We start from the raw sequence: 15,512 nt of genomic DNA, 5'->3' as shown, positions 1-15,512 counted from the left end.
TGTCAGACCGTGGGGGCAAAGGGTGGTAGAGGGACTGAGATGCCCCGTCACCCCCAACCCCTCCTCTGCGAAGCCTTACACATCACAGCTCTCTGCCCCTCCTCTGCCCCCACTCACCTGGGAGGGTTCCCTGTGTGTGTGTTGGGGGGAGTGGGCAGCCCTGACCAGCCTGAGCGCTGGACCCCTCACCCCCGTCCCCCCCAATGAGTTGGCGGCTACCCCCAGCCTCCCCTGCCCCAAACCAGGCCCCAGGAGAGCCTGCAGGCTTGGGCTGTGCATGGGCCTGGCCTTGCTCCCCAGCTGGGCCACAGAGCGGCCCTGTGACCTCGGCCACCGTGGAGGGCCTTCCTATACTTTGGTCTCCTGCCCTGTAAAATGGGGACAGCAGTCATAGGGGTGCTCACTGAGAGCATCTTTTATTTGGCGTGCGGGACACTCTTGCAAACAGAGGTCGACTCTTCAGGTTAATTAGTTCATTAATATCAGTCATGGCTATTAATGCAGGTGGATTCACGACTAAATCCCTCTTACTTGTTTTGCTGACCCCGGAAGTGGGCCCAGGAGGCCCCTCTGCGTTTCCTTTCCTCCCCAGGTTGGGCAGGACACACCCCCAGGGAGACACCTCTCTGGCACCTTCACTCCTTAGGAGGTGACTTCCTGTCACTTTCTTGTAATTAAGAGACTTTTCTGGCTTGGGAGGGCTTCCTGAAGGAGGGGGGATTCCAGGTGAGCCCTGAAGGCCACTGGGGGACACAGAGGAGGAGGAGGAGGTGGAGGGGCAGGGAGGGGGTTACCCATGCACACGGCTTCCCCTCCCACACTCCCGTCTGTGTCCGGGTGATGCGCCCTGGGGACTGCCACCTTCCTCGGTCCCCCCTGCCCCCCGCCTGTCCCACCAGCACACGGCTATGCCAGGGGCTCATCCTCAAACGCAGACCCGTGGGGCCAGGCACTCGGGAAGACACCCCAGGGAATTGTCTGAGCCCCAGGGGCTCTCACAACCCCCTCCCCCTCCAGCCTACCCCTCCCCCACTCCCATTCTCACAGTCATTTCTCTGGGTCCTGGGCCCCCCTGAGACCTGAGCTCCTTGACCTCAGCTCTCAGATCCCCTGCCCTCCTCCCTGGCGTCCCTCACGGGTGACCCTACTTCCCCAGACCGCATCCTGCCCCTTCCCTCTACCTCCCCTGTTCCCCCTGCAGCTCTCTAGTACCCACACTCTGTCACCCACACTCCGCATCAGCCCCTGGAGGGCAAGGAGAGACGGTACAGGGGGCAGGCCACTCCAGAAAGGCAGGTGGCCCGGTTAGCCCGCAAGGGGTCTTGCTTACAAGGCTTGTCTTGGGGCCTGAAGACGAGCAGTTCTCTGCCCCCAGCTGCCAGATCGTAGTTTCTACAGAGGCCTTACGGGGCTCAGTCCCGCACACCGTCCAGAGGGTCTCAAGGACACATTGCTCCCTCAAGCCTGCATCCCTGGGAGTGGCTCCCATGGTGGGAACCGGGGGCTGGATTGGGGGGAGGCAAAATATACATTCCCAGGACAGGGCAGGGGGTGAGGAGCCTCTGATTACCCAGGTCCAGCTTGTGGGCCCAGCTCCAGGAGCGGGCAGGGACCTTCTGCCTCCCACCAAGGTCGCCGTGCTTCCGGCCAGAGCCGATGATGCCTCCAGGCCCTCAGTACACGCACGCTGGAGTGCAGGAGCGATCGGGGCCCCGGGGAGGCAGCGGAGGAAGGAGGGTATGGGGGGTGGTCCCCGGGTCTCACCTGGTGCAGCCCCCACTGCACCCCTCGGCGCCCAGCCAGCCCTGACTCTCTCCCCAGCTCCCTGAGGTGCTGAGCACGGAGTCCCCATGGCCTCGCTGAGCAGAGCCCTGCGTGTGGCCGCCGCCTGCCCTCGCCGGGACCTGAGGCTGCGCGCGCTGACCAGCCGAGCCGGCCCCACCACCGAGAAGAGCGTGCCGTACCAGCGGACCCTGAAAGAGGCCCAGGGCCCCTCGGCGGTGGCCCGGGGCCCAAGCCGGCCCCTGCCCAGCACAGCCAACGTGGTGGTCATCGGCGGGGGCAGCTTGGGCTGCCAGACCCTGTACCACCTGGCCAAGCTGGGCGTGAGTGGGACGGTGCTGCTGGAGCGGGAGCGGCTGACCTCCGGGACCACCTGGCACACGGCAGGTAGGGGCCAGGGCGGGTGGGGGCCAGGAGGGACTGGGCTCAGTGAGGGGACAGTTCCAGAGTGACGACTAGAAGCTTGTTAGAGGCAGCTGAGCAGGAGGAGGAAGGACACGGAGAAAAGATGAGGGATCATCTGAAGGCGGACAGATGGGGGACCCCCTTTGCCCCCCATGTCTCTGGAGAGCCATAGTGGGGAGGAGGGAGCAAAGCTGAGACCAGAGCTGGGAGCCCAGGCAACTGTCTGTTCCAAGAACAGAAGCGCCTCCCCAGATGGAGCCACTGGGGCTGAGGGGCGTCCACAGGCGGGCATAGAGCGTGGACGGGGGAAGGAGCCATCGGGTGATGCAGAGCCGTGTCCTCCATGGGCACCAGATGCGTCCATGATCCTCATCCTCCTAACTAAGCGGTGGGCATGTAGTAAGCCCCTACTGTGTGCATGTCGCCAGGGCAGCCACCCTTCTGCCTTAACCCTGGGAGCTGGGTGAAGTTTGCAGTTTCGGTGGGGTAAGCATTCCCACCTCTGCTAATGTGGTGCTACCAGCGTGAGGTCACGGAACGTGGAGCTGGGAAGAGGTTCGGACATCACATGCCTTGTACACCACCGTTCTGCCCTCCCGCTGTCCCATCCCAGCCAGGCCAGCAGGCCTCTCCCCTCACGGTTACACCGGCCTCGGCCCTGGCCGCCCGCCCCCCAGACTCCGCTCTGAAGGGAGCAGCTTTGTTGGGGGTCGGTGTACACGTGGGCTTCAGCGGGTCCTGGCTTGGGGTCCCGGCCCCATCATTACCTGCTCTGTTGTCTTGGGAGTGGGACTGTTTGGTGCCATCTAATTTCACTCTAAAATCATCGTGCCTCCCTCTTGGGGATGCTCTGTCGCCCTGTGACAGGCTCAGCCCCGGGCTTGGCACACAGTAAGGGCTCGATAAAGGGGACCCCCGATGTTACCACCGTGTGAGCTGCCCAGGGGCCAAAAGCCCATCTTCAAATCAGCTTTGACCCTGTGATTTCTGGCTCATCAACCTCCTGGAGTTCCCCGAGGGCTGCAGAGAAAGACCCAGGCCCTCTGCCTGATCTTCGGGAGCCCCAGGCTGCGGTGGGGGAGGGGAAGGCACGGCGGGGGGCTAACGGTGCCCCTCGCCTTCCCGGCCAGGCCTGCTCTGGCAGCTGCGGCCCAGTGACGTGGAGGTAGAGCTTCTGGCCCACACGAGGCGCGTGGTGAGCCGTGACCTGGAGGAGGAGACGGGGCTGCACACAGGCTGGATCCAGAATGGGGGCCTGTTCATAGCATCCAACCAGCAGCGTCTGGACGAGTACAAGAGGCTCATGTCGGTGGGTGTGGCCCCCGCCAGAGGTGGAGAGCTCCCGGTGGCGTGGGTGCTCCCTGTCCTGGGGGGGCTGGGGCAGCAGGGCTCGGGGAAGGAGCTCTGATCGATCTGGGTCACCATCAGACCCAGATGCCCTTGCTGCTGGGCCACCTGGGACAAGTGGCCATGCCTCCCTGCGCCTCGGTCTTCCCACCTTTAAAATGGGACCATACTGTGGAGCGGACATGGGAGAAGCCCAGTACGTGGGGCTATTCGGCCACTGTGCTCCGTGCTCACAGCAGACAGGATAGTTATGAAATCGCACCCCCAGAAGGCAGTGCCCACACTTCTCCCACGCCTCTGCCCCCCCCACTTCCAGGCCTGGGGAGGGCTGTTGTCCAGGAGACTGGGAGAGAGGCTCATGCTGTGATGATCCTTGGATTGGGGTGGGGTGCTGTTTCCTAACCCCGAGCGGCCAGGCCTGGACCCCAAATCCCGGGACATGGGGGCAACGGGCTGCTCCAGCAAACTGTCCTTTGTGGAGTGCTGACTGAATCCGTGCTCGGCGCCCAGCGAGCAGAACCAGCTGTGTGGCCGGCAGGGGCCCATTGTCGCAGGGACGCTGAGGCCCCTGGGTGCCCGGGCAGGAGGCAGGGGCTGCTGGCTTCACCAGGACAGGTCTGGGTCTCTGGGCCCAGGCGCTGGCCCCCGTTCTGCTTCCTCCTCCCTAGCTGGCTCACTGGCTGGGACAGAGGCCTCCAAGCGAAGCTTCAGCCCCAGCCTTGGAGCCCAAGTCCCCAGCTGCTGAGAGGCCCCTGCCCCTTTTCAGGCACAGTTCTCAGCCAGAGACTGACCAGCTCAGCTCCTTGCTAGTAGGGTGGAGCCTGTCCTGGTTGTGATGCCTGGGGACACTCGATTGGCTGCCCTTGGGCCAATCAGATGTGGTGGTGTGGCCTGTCCTACTAAGTCAAGGGCCCGGCCAGATGAACAGGTTGGTCTCCTGGGAGCTGGTCGGATTGGAGAACCTGAAGATCCTCAAGCTCAAAACCCCTCCAATCCCTGGGGGGTGATTTGCATTCGTTTATAGAAGCCCTTAGGTACCAGAGACTGGTCGAAGCTCTTGAGGGATACCAACCACATAAACGGTTAGCACCCTTAGTCTGCCCAGGGGACTTTAAGTCATCTGTGTCAGAGCTGGGTGGAGGTGGGACAGCTCCAGAGCCTGCTCCTGCGCACGGCGTCACGCTCCTCACCCTAGTGCGGAGATGGCCCACGGGACGGGGCGGCTGGGGCATGGTGACCAGCTAAGGCTTCCTGGAGGAGGCAGGGTTGGAGCTGACCCTTGGAGGTGCACACGGGGAGGACGGTGGCCAGAGGGGGTCTGCTCCCTGAGGGCTGAGTCCCTTTGCTCTCGCTCCCTCTAGCTGGGCAAGGCGTATGGCGTGGAGTCGCACGTGCTGAGCCCGGCAGAGACCAAGGCGCTGTATCCGCTGATGAACGTGGACGACCTGTACGGGACCCTATATGTGCCGCAGGACGGTACCATGGACCCCGCCGGCACCTGCACCGCCCTCAGCAGGGCCGCTGCTGCGCGGGGAGCCCAGGTACCAGCGGCCACGGGGCCCTGTGTCCCCTGCTCCCGGCCTGAAGGACCCGGGGTCCCTGCTAGACGAGCGCGTCCTCTCAGAATCTCTTCTGTACTTTTCATCGTTTATCCCAGATGTGCACCTAGTCGTAGAAAACATTGGAAAGGACAAATAAGCAAAAAAGAAGAAATGGAAGTCACCCAGAGGGGACAAGTGTTGACATTTTAGTTTTACCCCCCAAATATTTTTTAGGAAGGTATATTTTTGTAGGAAGAACCAAGCCACACTGCTCTGTGGCCTTTTGACCGAAGACCGGACTGCAAACACCTGTTGGCGAAGCCAGCCTTGCTTTCTGGAAGTCACTTTATGAGAAAGACCCCACGTGTCTGGGGACACGTCCTCCAAGTCAGGGGTGCACGGGGTTGGCTTCTGGTGCTGGGGTGACGCCATTTCCCTGGCGGCGTCGCATGACACAGCGCCAGCAGGAGCAGGGTCCCAGGTCCCGTCCGGGCAGTAGGGAGCCGGTGATGGCGGGGTGGTGGGCACCCTCACCGAGCCCTGCTTGGCTCTGGAAGCAGCCCCTCTCGCTCCCAGGTCATCGAGAACTGCCCAGTGAGCGGCATCCGCGTGCGGACCGATGACTTTGGGGTGCGGCGGGTCGCCGCCGTGGAGACAGAGCACGGCACCATCCAGACGCCCTGTGTGGTCAACTGTGCAGGTGGGCAGGGGTCTGTCCCGGCTCTCGGGCGGCCACGCTGGCTGCTCCCCAAGCCTGGCCCGTCTCCGGGTGGGGGGCCTGGGTGGGACAGACAGGCCCGTGGAGGCTCCCCCTGCTCACCGGGCTGGCGGCCCCGCCTGGAGCCACAGAGCCGACCTGTCCCTGCTCTGCCCTCAGGCGTGTGGGCCGGCGCTGTGGGTCGGATGGCTGGAGTCAAGGTCCCGCTGGTGGCCATGCACCACGCCTACGTGGTCACTGAACGCATTGAGGGCATCCAGGTAGGGACATGGACGGCCCCAGACCTGGTGTCAGGCTATGCGGGGCGCAGGGACCTGGCTCGGAACCCCAGTGCTTGCAGGTGGCGTGACCCCTCCCCACCCTGGGCCTGAGCCTCGGTCACCTGATCTGTGAAATGGGCATCATCACACTGGGGGCTTGGGGTGGGGTCAGAGTTAAGTGAAGGAACCCCCTGGTGCTGACCCCCTGGGCCTTCGGGGCACAGCTCCTCAGTGATGCCCAAGATCGTGTCCTGCGTGGTGCGGCCCGTCCAGGCTTTGTCACGTTCTGTGCTCTGGGTGCTTCTTCAGGGGACCCACGCGTGTTTGCCCGCTCCCTAATGTGCCCTGGGTGCCACTGTCAGAGACGCTGATTCCGGACCCTCAGATCCTCCTGGGGTCTTGGAGGGGCTTCTGCCAAGGGAGACGGGGCCTGTGCACCCCTGCCCTCTCTCCTCTTCTCCCCTTCTCATCTCCCCCCCACCCCCGCCCCACTGTGGTGCGGCTGATAGCTTCCTGTCACCTTGTCAACGACCACTCCTCTTTTCCTTCCTCCCTCCCTCCCTCCGTCCCTCTTTCGTTCAACCCATTCATCTCTCCCTCCCTCCCTCCCTCCCTCATCCTCCATCCACTTATCAACCATTAACCCACCATTCCATGTAACCCTCCCTCCTTCCTCCCGCTCACCAGCAAACACTGACTGCGTCCCAGGCCTTATTCTAGGAACCAGGGCTGTAACAGAGAAAAGGACCCAGTTCTTGTCGGGGTAGAGCTGGGGGGCAGGTACAGACCAGCAAAGGACAATTCCCAAGCAGGCTGATGGGGCTCTGAGGAGGCAGGCAGGGGGCTCCAGGGACTCCTAGCCCAGGGAGCCGAGTGCGGGGGCCTGGCAGCCCAGGGCCTGCAGGCAGTTCAGGGGGGCCAAGGAGGTGGGGGTGGGACAGTGTGAGGTGGACCCGGCAAAGAAGGTCCTGCCCTGGAGGAGCCTGGCTTCCGGCTCGTCACTGGGGCCACAATGGTGGAGGGGCTGGGGCAGGTGCCGGGCCCTGCACACACTCCTGCCCCTCTCCCTTGTCACAGGGCTTCCCCTGTTCGTGGACGAGTGTAATGGGATCCAGCACAGGCCTCCTGAAGGCTGCTGGATGCCCCGTGCTCTGTGGTTCTGTGGGGAGAGCTCCCGGGTGGCCGCCAGGGGTCGCCCTCAGGCCACAGTGGGCTCCTGAGTGCTGGGGACAGGCTGTGTCCTGGGGAGGGATCCTTCTTCTTGGGTGGCCACAGGGCTGTGCGCCCTAGGAACCCCCAGGTCTGAGGGTCTGGCACAGGGCTGGGTCTGAGCCAGGCACTGCCCCCAGCTGCTCTGTGACCTGGTCCCCTCCCTCTCTGGGCCTGGGGTGTGTGTCCCACAAATGCGCCCCATGCTCTCTGCTGGTCTGCATTCCACTGGCCCTTGCCTGCTTTTGCAGACACCGCTCTACTCGGGCACCAAGGGATAGGAAGGCTCAGGCTCGGGGGCGGCATTCCAGCTCCTCCGTCACCCAGCCAGGCAAGTCATAGTGCTGCGTGCACCTCAGTTTCCTTTTCTGCAAGATGGACGATAGGGTACTGATTGCACGGGGCTGGCTGAGGGAGGAGCCCGTGACGGAGGGGAAGGGCTGAGTATGGTGCTTGGCCTGTAGCAGGTGCTCCTCAGGTGGTAGCTGTGGTGAGGGTGACAATGGCCAGAACCAAGGGGCACAGGGTGGTCCAGCCAGCAGGTGCCTCAGAGGACGAGATTAGGGAAGGCTGGAGCTATCAGGCAGGCTTCCCAGAGGAAGCAGCCAACAGGATTTGGAAGGAGTGGGGCACAGTTAAACAATGAAAGGGAGCAGGGTGAGGTCGGAAGGAAGGGACACCAGTGGGACCCGGGTCATAGCTGTAGGGTGGGCTTCTGCATGGAGATGGCACTGAGAGTGTCCTGAGGACGCCTTGGTCACTCCAAGGCAGCTCGGTGTGCGGGGGCGCAGGAGCTAGAACGAAAGTCAAGGGCTTCTCCGGCCACCAGGTGTCCCCACTGTCCTGCTCTACGGAACTCCAGAGATTTTGTTTTGTTTTGTTTTGTTTTAAGAGTAGTAGTGACAATAGAGGTAATGATATCACTATTTCTATTTCTGAAGTGCTCAGTTACTGAGAACTTCCTACGTGCTCCTTACAACAATCCCTCATTGCAGACATTCTTATTCCAGTTCTATGGAGGAGCTGGACAACTAGGAGACTGGAGTGGGAGGGAGGGGCATCTGCCAAGTTATCCCTTTTGGTCTCTGTGTGTCCTCAGAGATGGGACAGAGGAGTCACATCTAATGTGCCCATCTCCAGGGTAAGTCGTCCAAGAGAGAAGGCAGTTCCTCCAGTGCCAAAGAGCAATAGGGGATGTGGTCTTTCCCCACTTCTGCTCAGTTTCTAAAATGATTTTGCTTTTGTTTATTGCTTAGATCAATAGTCAGTGTTTGCAATATAATGTCAATGTAAATATTGTTAACTCCTGAGCAAATAGCATCCAACTTTTGTGTTTCCTGGAGTTATTCATTGTTTTCCAGTTGCTCAGTTTTCTATATAACTGTCACTAATTACCTCTATCTGTCTGTCTATCTATCTATCTATCTATCTATCTATCTATCTATCTATCTATCATTACCTTCATCCCCCAAATCCCATACTCATTATCAGTCACTCCCCATTTCCCATCCTACCCCCAACCTTAGATAATCACTAATCTGATTTCTGTCTCTATGGATTTTCCTATTCTGGACATTTAATAAAATGAAGTCGTACCATATATGGCCTTTTGGGTCTGACTTCTTTCACTCAGTATGACATTTTCAAAGTTCATCCATGTGGTAGATTGTCAGAATTTCATTCCTTTCAATGACTAAATAATATTATTTTTTTAATGGCTAAATATTCTACTGTAGATCACATTTTATTTATCCAGTCATCTGTTGATCGACATTTGAGTTGTTTCTACTTTTAATAATGCTGCTATGAACATTCATGTACACATTTCTGTGTGGACGTGTTTTAATTTTTCTTGGGTAGATATCTTGGAGTGGAATTGCTGAGTCATATAGTAACTATGTTTAACTGTTTGAGGAACTGTCAGACTGTTTTTAAAGCACGTGCACTGTTTCACATTCCCACCCACAGTGCGGAGGGGTCTGACTTCTCCACAGCTTCACCACCACTTGTGATTCTCTCTTTGATCCTAGCCATCCTAGTGGGTGTGAAGTGGAGAGTATCTCACTGGGGTTTTGAGTTGCATTTCCCCACCGGCTGATGACGTGGAGCATCTTCTCATGTGCTCATTGGCCATTTGTACATCTTCTTTGGAGAAATGTCTATGCAGATACCTTGCTCATTTTAAATTAGGTTGTTGGTCTTTTTATGGAGTTATAAGAGTTCTTGTTATATTCGGGTTATTTTTGGGGTCTGACCAGATTTATGCCTGGCACATATTTTCTCCCGTTCTGTGGGTTGTCTTTTCCCTTTCTTGATGGTGTTGTTTTGGCAGCACAAAAGGTCTTAATTCTGGTGAAGTCCAACTTATGGATTGTTTCTTTTTCTGCTTGTGCTTCTGGTATCATATTTCAGAAGGGCATTTCCTACAGTCCTTTTCCAAGGCCACAAAGATTGACTAGCATATTTTCTTCTAAGAATTTTATAGTTTTATCTCTTATTCTTAGATCTGTGACCCATTGTGACTAAGGCTTGTGCATGGTGTGAGGAAGGGCTCCAACTTCCTTCCTTGTGTGTGGCCATCCAGCTGTTTCAGCATTGCATGTTGAAAATTGTTGCTTCCCCGTCTCCATGGCCTTGGCATCCTTGTGGGAAATCAGTGGACCATAAATATGAGGGCTTATTTCTGGACTGTCAACTGGATTTCAGTGATCTATATGTGTATCCGGTGTTAGTGCCCCCCTGTCTTGATTACAGTAGTTTTGTAGTGAGTCTTGAAATCGGGAAGCATGGGTCTCCCAGCTTTGTTCTTCTCTTTCAAGATTGTTTTAAATATTCTACATCCCTTGAATTTCTGTATGAATTTTAGGATCACTTTGTCTATTTCTGCCAAGAAGCCAGCTGCGATTTTAATGGGGATTGTGTGGAATCTGGATCAATTTGGAGAGCATTGTCATCTTAGTACTAGTCAAGTCTTCATTTTATAAACATGGGATGTCTTTCCATTCATTTAGGTCTTCTGCAGTTTCTTTCAAAAATATTTGCCAAGTGTTTAGAGTACAAGTTTTGTACTACTTTTGTTAAATTTATTCGTGAGTATTTAAAAATACTGATGATTGATGGGGGTGCCTGAGTGACTCAGTCCATTAAGCGTCTGCCTTCAGCCCAGGTCATGATCTCAGGGTCCTGGGATCGGGCCCCACATCGGACTCTGTGCTCAGCAGGGAATCTATTTCTCCCTCTTCCTCTGCTTGGGCTCGTGTGTGCTCTCTCTCTCTCTCAAATAAATAAATAAAATATTTTTAAAAATTCCTTTTGATGGTGTAAGTGGAGTTATTAATTTCATTTTTGATTGTCCATCATTAGTGAAATGAAAACCAAAACAATAGTTTTTATTTGTCTGTTGTACATTGACCTTGTATCCTGCTGCCTTATTGAACTATTTTGTTAGTTGTAATAGTTTTTTAGTGGGTTTGTAGAATTTTCTCTTTGCAGGATCATGTCATCTGCAAATAGAGATTGTTTTACTCCTTCTTGTCCAAGGTTGATGCCTTTTGTTACTTTTTCTTGTCTAATTGCTGTAATGGCTAGAAACTCCAGTATAATGCTGGGTAGAAGTGTTGAGAGTAGACATCCTTCTGTTGGCCTAATCTTAGAGGAAAAGCTGAAAATAAGTATGTTTCAGCTGTGGGTGTTTCTTAGATACCCTTTGTCAGGAAGTTTCCTTCTATTTCTAGATTGTTGAGTGTTTTTGTCATGAAAGGTATTGGAAATACTTTTTCTGCATCTGTTGAAATGATGGGTTTTCATCCTACTCTGTCGATACCGTGTATTACATAAATTTGTTTTCAGATATCAAACCAACCTTGCATTCCTGGGATAAGTCTCATTAAGTCATGGCATATAATCCTCTTATCTGTTGCTGGATTCAATTTGCTAGTATTTTGTTGAGGATTTGTGCATTTATATTCTGTCACATTTTCCTCCCAAACACTTCAACATGTTTGTCCTATCAACTACCTCTCAAGAATATGTTCTGCACAACTCTGCACAACAGGGAAATCATATACAGTCTGTAAGTCCCATTCCCCTCCCCTGGAGGAACGCTCCTGCTGTTCTGATCTCTGTTCTAGACGGATTGCCTCGTGACCTCTGCTCAGCTGTGACCCTGGGGCCTTCTTCACTCCTCTTCTGTTTGGAACCATGGCATGTGCTCTGGTTGCTTATTGAGAAGGGGCAGGTGGTGGGTAAATATTTTCATGTTCATCGATGTCTGAAATAATCTTTATTCTTTCCTTACACTTGATTGATGGATTGACTGGGTCAGAATTCTCCATCTAAAACTGTCTGTCAGAATTTTGAAGACTTGGCTCCAGGTCCTCTGGCCTCCAGGAATGCTGTGCCATTCTTCAGGACCCACCTGTTCCTCTGGTGTTCTGATGTTTCATCCCTGTGTGGCCTCTGTGCTGGCCTGTCCATTCACAGGGCATGGTGGGCCCTTGTGGTCCCTCATAGGCCCTTTAATATGGAGATTTGTGATGTTTAATCTGAGAAATTATCCTGGATTGCTGCTCTGATGTTCCTCTACTCCATTCCCTCTGTCTTTCTGGAACTCCTATAAGGTGGATGTTGGACATTTAGGCTGTCTTATGATTCCCTTATTTTTTTCCTTTCCTGATTGCAATTTCTTCATCTTTTTTAGCCTCATATCTAGAAGATGGTCTTATCTGACCCTTCTGTTGCATTTTTCATTTTGATAATCATCTCTCATTTTGAGACCTCTTTCTTGATCTGGGATTGTTCCTTTTCCATGACCCCTTGTTTGATGGACCCAATCTTGTCTTATCTCTGAAGTTCCTAGTGTGGGTTTTAAGGGGAAGTTTCTGCAGGCCGACTGGAAGCTTGGAGAGGGAGGACAGGAGGGCATCTTGCAGGGGATGAGGGTGAGCCATCCTCTTTGGTGAGGGCCCTGGTGTCCACATCTGGAGCCTTCCACAGGCCACTTCATGTCTCCACAGTAGAGTCCCCGGGCTGCCGTAGAGGGGGGAATGGCAGTCCAACCCTCACCACCCCTGAGACTGGAGCCTGTGGGAACCCACTTCTCCAGACCTCGGGGCTGTCCCCAGGCCAGGCTCTGGGCTGTGCTGGGTGGGGATGGAGAGGATCTGGGTTCACTGCTGTGAAGAGACCCTGGCCTGTCTTTCTGTTCATACACATACTCTTTCTCACTCACACACATGCACACTTACACACACATGCATGCACACACACACTCACATTCACACATGTGTGCACACACACTCACACCCACACACACCATGCACTCTGCCCACCAGGCCCCTGCAGAGGGAGCTGGGTTGCCACAAGCCAGGACTCTACAGTGTGGAGGGGACGGGGAGGGTGCAAACTGGTCTGACTTGTGCATTTCCCCCTCCCCAAACCCGAGCTGGGGTACTGGCCTTCACTCTGCGTCCTGCAGTATTGCTTGAGATCTCTGTGTGCTCTTGTCTCTCCACGGTTCTCTTAGATTTGCGGCTTATACCACGTCCCTCCCTCCTTCTTTCCTCTCCTTCTTACATCTTTGCTGCTGTTTTATGGGGTTTAGGGAAGGAGAGACTTGAGTGGTGTGGGGGTTATCCACAGTGTAACCTGAGACCCCAGGTCCACTCTGTCCTCAGGGTTCTACGACAGGGAGGAGGTGCCATGGGCCACTGGGGGCCTGTGACCCCCAAGCCCTGGCTGACCCTGAGGCCTCTTTGCTCTGCCTTCCAGAACATGCCCAATGTCCGCGACCATGATGCCTCGGTCTACCTCCGCCTCCAAGGGGATGCCTTGTCTGTGGGCGGCTATGAGACCAACCCCATCTTCTGGGAGGAGGTGAGACACTGAGGGATCGAGGGGGTGGTTCGAGGCTGTGTCTCAGTGTGGAGAAGTCTTCTTCCAGAAAACCCACCCTCCCGAAGCTCCTCAGGTGTACCCCTGAAATGGTAGGTCCCTTGGCCCCAGAAGGGTCTCACTCATTTTTCTCTGAACCGGGCACACAGGTAGATCCAGAGCTGGGGCAGGGAGAGGGCTGGCCTCACAACATTAATAGAGGCTGCAGAATGTAAAATAATGGCTTTGGAAGACCAAAACACAAAAGCCCTGTGTCCGCAGCAAACAATCCCGCAGCCCCACCTCCATGGCAGCGGCATCTCCTCCAGGCCTGGCTGCTTCCCCAGCAGCTTCGGGGGCTGCCTGAGGTCTGGCAGCCCCCTCGGCCCCCATGAGCATGCCCAGGCCACCCTCGCTCCTGGATTCATGGAGAAATGGAATGACTGAGTGACAACTTTGGGTCAGATACTCTTTTACTTCCTGGGGGCAGGGAGAGACCAACATAAAAGTCCCTGTCCTGGAGTGCCTTTATTTAGGTGGGGAGACCCACAATAAACAAAGAAGTCATGGGTATCTGTGTGCTGAATGGAGCCGGCAGGTTAGGAAGAAGCCCGGTAAGAGTGGCGTGGAGGGATGTCCTTCACTCTGTGGTCAGGCAGGGCCCCCCCTGGGGAGCTGACGGCAGAGCAGAGTCCTGCAGAGCGAACAGGTGGGCGAGGAGCTGCCTCAGGTGGGGGTGAAGGCCCTGAGGTCAGGTCAAGCTTGTCCTTCTCAAAGAACTGAAGGAAGGTTGGCGTGGCTATGGGTCAGTGGTGGACATGGACAGGGCCTGCTCTTGTAGGGCTTGGTGGGCCACAGAGAGTCACGGGGAGCCACGGGGGGCTTGAGAGCAAGAGAGGGCCTGGTCTGACTTAGGAGAATGGGTGGAAGGAGGCGGGGAGGCCGGGTGACGAGGGAGAGCACCATAACAATCCAGTGCAGAGTAGGTGGGCCTGGGCCAGCACGGGGAAGGGGAGTGGCCAGGCCCCACTGAGGGGTCGGTGGAGGAGGCCTGACTCGGGGCAGGTTGGCCGGGCTCAGCTCCTGCGGGGCAGCTGTCACAGGGCTGCGCCCCCGCCTGCCTCCCCAGGTGTCAGACAAGTTTGCCTTTGGCCTCTTTGACCTGGACTGGGACGTGTTCAGCCCGCATATCGAAGGGGCCGTCAACCGCGTCCCCGTGCTGGAGAAGACAGGGGTCAAGTCCACGGTCTGCGGCCCTGGTGAGTGGGGAGGCTGGGAGCTGGGGTGGACGTCCCAGGGTCCTTCCGGCTGAGAAGTGCATCTGGCCTGTGTCAGGCCTGGACCTGGGCCACCCCTGCTGCATACAGGCAGGAGACGCACCACCCCCATCGTGGCTCCAGCAGAACCACGCGTGAGGTATGCGCCCCCCCTTCTTTCCCGGCACACGCGGAGTCTCTTTCATCCTCAGTCAAGACAGAAAATGGGTAGGGCCAGCCTCGGCCCACATCAGGGCTGGGGAAAGGCCCCAAAAGATACAGTGCTGTCCAAAGGGGAAAGCTTGTGACTGAGATTCTGAGTTCCCCATGCCTCAGTGTCCTCATCTGTGAAGTGGGTGACAGAGCACCTACTCAGCAGGCATGGAGCAAGGGGCGGGGGGGAAGCCACATGTTAGGTGCAGGGCACGGCTGGGCCAGCAAAATGCCGTGAGTCTCCCGAGGGGAAGGGGTCACCACTCAGAGAGCGAGAGGCAGGCCAGGACAGGAGAGGGGCAGGTTCTGATGCCAGGGGCCCATGGCCTGCAGGGGTCCAGCTCTCTCTCCCCCGTGCACTTGGCATTGACACGGCCACCAGCCGGGGCTGCTTTAATCTGTTCGGCTCTCAGCAAGCCCAGCTGCGGTGAGCAGGATGGAAGCGCCCCTGAGCACTGGACTCAGGGAGCCGGGCATGGGCCCTGGGCCGAAGACTCACTGCCCCCCCACGCTTCCCCAGGCTTGCGAGGGGCTGGCAGTGAGAAGCACAGGCCTGAGACAATCCCAGGGGCGCGAGTCACCCGGGAGCATCCTCTGTTTAATTAGACCGGGGAGTCACTGCTCCCACGAAGCCCTATCTGGGGGCGAGGTGCCTGTGAGGACATCTTGTGTCTGGTTTCCTGCCTGGGAGGGAGGGTTCGTGGGGAAATCAGCCTCTCTCCTTGCCAGGGAGGACAAGCACGGTCAACAGCCTTTGGCTTCCAGAACAGAACTCGGAAGTCCCAGGCCCCCTTGACTCCGGGGAATCTGGGGGCGGGTAGAGCTCCCATTCTGGGTCCCGGAGGTCACCGCCAAGGTGGGGGCCCCTGTCTGTGCAGCCCAAACGTCCCGTCATCCTGCATCCTTGTGT

General features: G+C 56.7%; 1 protein-coding gene across 7 annotated transcripts in view; it reads left to right on the top strand.

The window, feature by feature from the left end:
* Window positions 1–15,512, top strand: part of SARDH (sarcosine dehydrogenase) — a 61,147-nt gene that overhangs the window by 1,407 nt on the left and 44,228 nt on the right. For 6 of the 7 annotated variants that reach the window (XM_045883470.3, XM_064580029.1, XM_045883469.2 and 3 more), the window contains exons 3-9: window positions 1,822–2,169; window positions 3,318–3,496; window positions 4,896–5,075; window positions 5,652–5,775; window positions 5,953–6,053; window positions 13,032–13,136; window positions 14,263–14,392. In XM_045883470.3, coding sequence (XP_045739426.2) covers window positions 1,851–2,169; window positions 3,318–3,496; window positions 4,896–5,075; window positions 5,652–5,775; window positions 5,953–6,053; window positions 13,032–13,136; window positions 14,263–14,392 — 1,138 coding nt within the window. In that variant the 5' untranslated portion in view covers window positions 1,822–1,850. The remainder of the gene's footprint in view (window positions 1–1,821; window positions 2,170–3,317; window positions 3,497–4,895; window positions 5,076–5,651; window positions 5,776–5,952; window positions 6,054–13,031; window positions 13,137–14,262; window positions 14,393–15,512) is intronic. The other variant, XM_064580030.1, reaches the window with a different exon arrangement.

This window comes from Mirounga angustirostris, unplaced genomic scaffold (genome assembly GCF_029215605.1).
Source record: "Mirounga angustirostris isolate CCGP_5_RB_7025 unplaced genomic scaffold, mMirAng1.0.hap1 SCAF_15, whole genome shotgun sequence".
Taxonomy (NCBI): Eukaryota; Metazoa; Chordata; class Mammalia; order Carnivora; family Phocidae; genus Mirounga; species Mirounga angustirostris.
The sequence above is the reverse complement of the archived record's forward strand: the minus strand, read 5'-3'. Positions and strand labels throughout refer to the sequence as shown.